At 40.6% G+C, this 6938-nt stretch overlaps 1 protein-coding gene across 3 annotated transcripts in view; it reads left to right on the top strand.

Moving 5' to 3' along the window:
• LOC111866427 (PITH domain-containing protein CG6153) overlaps nt 1-6938 on the top strand; it is a 22815-nt gene that overhangs the window by 4106 nt on the left and 11771 nt on the right. For all 3 annotated transcript variants that reach the window (XM_033752326.1, XM_023855375.2, XM_023855385.2), the window contains exon 3: nt 3104-3181. In XM_033752326.1, the coding sequence (XP_033608217.1) occupies nt 3104-3181 (78 nt within the window). The remainder of the gene's footprint in view (nt 1-3103; nt 3182-6938) is intronic.

Here is a 6938-nt window from a genome sequence, read left to right as displayed (position 1 = left end):
CCTCAGAGATGTTATTATAAATGCTGCTGGTGCAGTCTTAGGCAGAATGGAAAGGATAAAGTATAAGAATTGGTTTGATGGAGAGTGTGAGCAAGTGACAAATCAAAAAAACCAGGCATATAAGAGAATGCAGCAAAGGAACCATACTCAAGGGGCCGTGGAAGAATACTGTGAAGTGAGAAGAAAAGAAAAAAGATTGCATAAAAAGAAGAAAAGGGAATATGATAAACAAGAACTGATTGAACTGGAGCATTTAAGAAGTTCAAACGAAATTAGAGCGTTTTATCAAAAACTAAACAAGAGTCGAAAGGATTTTCAACCTAGATCAACCTTATGTAGAGATAAAGAAGGCACAATATTGAGTAGCGATGAAGCAATACTGGAAAGATGGGCGCAATATTTTGAGGAATTATTAAATAGTAACGCATCTGAACAAGTGGAAGGTATGACCATAGACTGGAATCAAGGAAATTTTGAGGCTGAAGAGCCAGTGCTAACCATAAAAGAAGTAGAACAAGCTATCAAAAAATTGAAAAATAAGAAAGCTCCAGGAATGGATCTCATCACGGCAGAATTAGTGAAATTTGCAGGCCCAGAATATGCCAAGCACTTAATCAGCTCATAGTTTAGATATGGATAACTGAAATAATCCCAGAGGAATGGAACCTAAGTATTGTGTGCCCTATCCATAAGAAAGGCGATGTCATGGTATGCTTTAATTATAGAGAAATTAGTCTGTTGTGCATAGCATATAAAATATTTTCCAACATTCTATTTAACACTCTCTCCCTTTGTGGATGGCATAATTGGGGATTGCCAATGTGGGTTTCATCAAGGAAGATCAACTAACGATCAGATTTTCACTGTTCGCCAGGTCCTTGAAAAGTGTGATGAATTCCAAATTGAAACACATCTTTTCATTGACTTCTGATCAGCCTAAGACTCCATAGATAGAGATAGTCTTTTTCTGGTAATGGAAGAGATGCACATTCCACGGAAGTTAATTGCCTTAGTCAGAAGCACTATGAGAAAGACCCAATGCCAAATTAAGATTCAGAATATGTTGTCCAGCCCTATAATAACTGGAAATGGAGTTCAACAAGGGGATTCCGTAGCCTGCCTTTTGTTCAATATAGCATTAGAGAAGGTCGTTAGAGGTGCAGGCATCAACACAAGGGGAACTATAATCTCTAAGTCAGTTCAAATTTTGGCATTTGCAGATGATATTGATATAATTGGTAGAACACAAAAATCTATGAAATAAGCTTTTCTTAATTTGGAAAGAGCAGCAAAAAAGATGAATCTACAAATTAACCAAAATAAAACAAAGTACATGCCGGTAACCAAGAAAGGCTGTGCTAATGGACCTGCATATATTGAAATTGGCTCATATAAATTTGAGGTTGTATGTAGTTTCACTAACCTTGTATCAGAAGTTAACTGTAAAAATGACATCAGTGATGAAATAAAAAAGCGTGTACTTGTGGCAAATAAATGTCTCCGTGGCCTTAGGAAACACCTGAAATCCCAGCTAATACCCAGGAAAACCAAAACTATGATGTATAAAGTACTTATAAGATCAGTGCTATCTTATGCCTCTGAGACCTGGCCACTGTCAAGATCGGATGAAAGACTGTTAAGTGTATTTAAAAGGACGATCTTGAGATATATCTTTGGACCAGCGGAAGAAAATGGAATATGGAGGAAGAGGTATAACCATGAGCTATACAAACTATTTAATGAACTAGACATTATTGGGTTTATAAAGGTGAAAAGGCTTGAATGGGCTGGCCACATAATATGTACCAGCGAGAATAGATTGATTAAGAATATGCTTAATACTAAACCAGAAGGAAATAGGAGAGTGGGAAGACCAAGATTAAAATGGGAAGAATGTGTCTGGCAGGACATAAGAATTTTGGGTGTAAAGAACTGGAGGAATGTAGCATCGAATGGAGAAGAATGGCGAGCAAACCTGAGGAAGGCCAGGGCTCACAAAGGGCTGTCATGCCAGTGATGATGATGATGGATGGATGGATGCAAGCTGTGTTGTACCGAGATATTTTCCTCAGCAAGAGCCGAGGAGTCAAGAAAATGTACGCATGCAGTACACAGTTCTCACTGTTCCTTGGCAATTGCATATGAAATTTTGTCATATCAGAGCCAGTCATTCAAATCTGAATAAAAATGTACTGCATATTATTTGCTTACAAACCTTGCCAAGTCCAACTAATTTTTTCATAATAATGAAAGTAAAATCTGTTACATAGAAACCTAAACTTACTTATTATACTTCTGTAGTTGGATTTCATTGAAGTTTCTTGCTATAATTCCATGTTTCTGTCCATAGATCTAAATTCTTGGACTTTCAGTTGTAAGATTAAATGACAGAATAATTTGAAAGGAAACAAACCAGACTCAACTGATACAGGATTGTTTACAGTTGTAATCTCTATTATATGCAATGTTGACTGCCTCTTTGGTCTAGTGGTCAGATTTCCTGGCTACAGATCCAGAGATCTGGGTTCGATTCCTAGTGCTACCAGATTTTCTGAGAAGTAGTGGGTCTGGTAAAGGGTCCACTCAGCCTCCTGAGGATAATTGAGGAGCTATTTCAAGGAAATAGCGGCTCCAGCCTAGAAAACCGAAATTAACTGCCATGGGAATTTGTTGTGCTGACCAAGCGACACCCTCAATCCACTAAAGTTGGCAGTCACTTCGCCGACAAGTGGTGGTCACTCATTCACTATAGCCCACTTGCGGACTAAAACCATGGAGTTAGTTTTTTTTTTTTTTTTTTATATGTGCAATGTTGGGCCTCAAATAACTATTTTGAGTGTTGGTTAGGTACCAAGGTCAACATTGGATATAGCTGAGAGTTCCATTTACTGGCCTACTTATGGGACTGCATATTTGTATAACAGGGTCTCCTCTCTTATGTATCAGTTCTTTGTTCACAGTAGATAGAGACACAGATGGAATTACTCTCACGCTTCGTTTTTAGTGTCCTGTAAGGCTTTGCACTTACAAATGTCATCATGTTGATAAATTCCAAAATGAATCATTTTTGTGATCAGTGCTTCTTGTTTCTTCTGACTTTCAGATTCACAGGCAATGTAAAATTGAAAGGTGTTGTTGTTGTTGGTCGAGAAATGGATTCACACCCTTCAAAAATGAAGCTGTAAGTGAGGATTCCCGGTGGCCACACAATTTCAGTCTACTGTGTCTGTAAGCCATTTCTGTGACCACAAGAGCTGGTTCAAGAAGTGATGCTTCTGACTTGTATGTTGGAGGTGCCCAGTTTGGATTTTGATTGGGAGACTGACTGTCCTGACTGGGGTTTTGATGGGTTTTTTTCATTCCACTGAGGCAGTGCTGGGATAGTACCTTAAATTAGGCCATGATGCCTTCTTCCACATCCAGCTCATTATTCCCCGCCATGCAGGCATTCAGAGTTACTTAGTCTGAGTTACTGATAGTATTGTTAAATGAACTACAGACAACAAAATTAAACCACTTGTACAGTGGGACTGCAGGTTCTAACCTTGGTTGTAGCATAGGTATTTGACTGTACATCCATATGTTGTTAGAGATCTTGAAATAGTTACATATACCATTGAAGAAGCATTACTGCCTGCATGGAAGACAAATCATCCCAGAATTAACTTGATTCAGGGCAGTCAAGTGGTCTGATCTGTACAAACAGAATAAGAAGTTGTTAATGCTGTTCCTGTTTTGATACACTGTATGGAAGTGGGAGCTGACATTTCAGAGGTGTGTACTTGGTTCAAGTGTGTAAGGTAGGTGAGTTTCTTTGTATATATAGGATCCTGTATTTTGGAGAGAGGAAGGAGAGCAGGATTTGGTGCCTCATCATGACCAATGAAGTCAGTGGACCAGGAAAACTGTGCAGCCAGCGCTTTTAAGGGCCACAGAGTGCATCAGAAATCCCACTGACAACTGATATTCCTGAATTCCCAACCATGTGCTCACCACTTATGATATTTGCTTAACTTTTTGTGCTCTGTGTTTGAGCTGCATGGAGAGTGGCAGGGAGATCACTATCAAGGGTAGTGACATAAACACAATGGATGCTTATGCTGTATATGGCAAACATATGCTCTCATGGCCCAAGTTGAAAGAAATGCAGGAAGTTTGCAATCTGATCATTCTTAGCAGGTAGAGATTTTTTTAAATTCGATTAGCGGGGGTGGAGTCCAACTGGGTCTACTGAGCACGGCAGCCACTGACTGGTCTATTGTAACCTGCCCCGAGTGATTATGATGATGGAGAATTTGGTGGAATGAAGATTGGCAGGGGAAACCGAAGTACTTGGTGAAAATCCGTCCCAGCACCACTTTGTCCACCACAAATCCCATTTGACCGGATCCTGGATCGAATCTTGGCTGCCGTAGCGGGAAGCCAGCGACTAACGCTTGAGCTATCATGCATCCCTAGCCAGTAGGGATGATTGCAGAGAAAGTCATAATTTCACTTGATACTTGCCACATCATCCTGAGTGAAAATCTGATCAAGAATGCCTGTGCAAGAACAATGCACTGACCACATGAAGATCACTGGCAAGCTCATCAGTGCAGCAGATAACAAGCTTTTCTCTGTGTGGAAGTTGCTGAGAACCTCGAAGTTCCATTGGAATTACTAGAGAAGGAATGTGGTATTGGGAGAACTTACCATTTTCCATTCCATTGTATTGTTGACATTTACTGCCTGTATTTACAGTCAGTTACAGGTAAAGGTAAAGCTATCCCTGTAACAGGCTGTGAAGGCCCCATAGTGTTGTGAGACATTGAGGCTCTTACATTTTGTTCAGACAGTCAGGGTTGTCAACCTTACGTGCTGGCCGCCCTTTACCTCCACAGGAAGATTCGTGATACTCATTTCTGTTAGAGCCTGAGTTGACCCCAGTGCCATAGTGTGACTAGAAGGATTAGATCAGTTGAAAAAATCCACCTCATCAGGACTCGAAGCCGCAACCTTCCAGCTTGTAGTATAGTGCATCAACCAACTACGCAACTGCATGCCACGGCCAAATACAAATCTAATTTGTTTTCATTTTATTCAGTGTATGTCACCTTGATTTTTATGTGAAGGGTTCGCATTATAACATTTTCTCTTACTAAACTTCAGTTAAAAAATGACTGGATGAGATCTGTGGCGAGAAAGGCAAATAAAGTAACATTTCATGGTATCAAATGTGGAGTTATATTTGGTGGTAAGTATAGATACCAGCTGATGTAGAGTTCTTTTTTGACCAGCAAGGCATTGTGCACCCAAGATTTATTCCTGAGGGTCCTACAGTCAGCAAAGAAAGGTTCAAGGAGATGATTTGTTAATTGTTTCCATTCAACACCTTCAAAGTTGTCCATTAGTTTACTTGGGATAGCGTAGTCAGTATAGCGACTAGCTACGGGCTGGACGAACATGACATCAGAGTTTGAGTCCTGGTAGGGTCAAGAATTTTCTCTTCTCCACATCATCGAGACCAACTCTTGGGGTCCATCCAACCTTCTGGTCAATGGGTACCTGAGGTAAAGCGGCTGGGGTATGTAGCTGATCACTCACCTCCAGCTAGTGCCGAGGTGAAGAAAATGTGGATCTACATGCCCACTCCTCCAAATGCCTTCATGGTGTAGTGCTTAATTAGTTAAGCATGGACAATTTTACCTTTTTACATTTAGTATATGTAAAATCTGTTCCATTGTTATAATGTTGCAACTTTCAGTAAAGATATCTTCACTCCTTATACGAGAGTTGGAACTTTAATAGTGGCAACTATTTATTTACAACTGATACAAAATAGATGCATGTTTCGAAGTTTTACTGTCCTTCAGTGTAGTCACCAGCATTGTGTACAACCCATTGCCAGTGATGTGGAAGCCGTAGGATACCTTTAGCAGCGCCTGTTGTGTTGATAGTTCGAATGGAGCGGTCTACTGCCTGAAGAATCTCTGGAACAGTTCTGAAGCGAATGCCATGAAGTGGTTCCTTCATCTTAGGAATCAAGTTGAAGTCACAAGGGCTTAAGTCCGGGAAGTATGGTGGATGGTACAGCACTTCCCAGCCCCATTGATCAAACAAATCAACCACAACTTGCCACTTCTGCTTTTCCATCAACTCATGTGGAACCCATTCTGATGCAGTTTTTCTCATACCCAGGCATTCCTTCAGAATGTGAAGCACAGTCGTATGCGCTAATCCTGTCTCTCAGGCCAGCTCACAAATCGTATGGTGTCGATCACTCTCCAGTAATGCGGAAAGAGCATACACTTCTTCACTGACACTAGGACGACCTGGCCAATGCATGTCTGCCACATTTTGGCATCCCGCATTGAAGGCTTTTACCCACCTTGGCACTGTTCTGTAAGGCAATGCAGATTCCCTGCAAGCCCCTTGAAGACCTTGATGACACTGTCATGCTGTACAGCCTCTGGCATATTCAATCTTTATCCAACTCCATTGTTCCTGTTTCGAAAACATCGTGACACCACTACATAGACCGCCAGCTAACACGAGGCTCTGTTCTTCTCGTCACTGCGCATGCGCGTGATGTGGGAAGGGAGAGTCCATTTGCTCTGATGTAAGGTAGGTATGTAACTAACGTGTGGTATAAGTGACAGTATTTGGTTCCGTTTCATGGTGTCTCTACAGCAGTGTTGCCACTATTAAAGTTCCAACCCTTGTACTCCAGTATGTGAGCTACTGTTATAGATTTTGAGACTAAAAAGATTAAACAATTCAGGCTCACATAAGTATGGTTGAGTTTCAGAATCTGAAAAAAGTTATATAAATTACAAATTTTTATTATTGAGACGTGTACATCTTTTATGAATCTAGACTGTATCACCTTCTTTCTTCAACATTTCCACTTCAGTATGGGCTGTATGTGTATGACATGAGTTGTTTTGTGGTTATGTATA

This window comes from Cryptotermes secundus, unplaced genomic scaffold, assembly GCF_002891405.2.
Source record: "Cryptotermes secundus unplaced genomic scaffold, Csec_1.0 scaffold1191, whole genome shotgun sequence".
Classification (NCBI taxonomy): domain Eukaryota; kingdom Metazoa; phylum Arthropoda; class Insecta; order Blattodea; family Kalotermitidae; genus Cryptotermes; species Cryptotermes secundus.
Note: the sequence above shows the minus strand (reverse complement) of the source record. Positions and strands in the feature narration are given on the sequence as shown.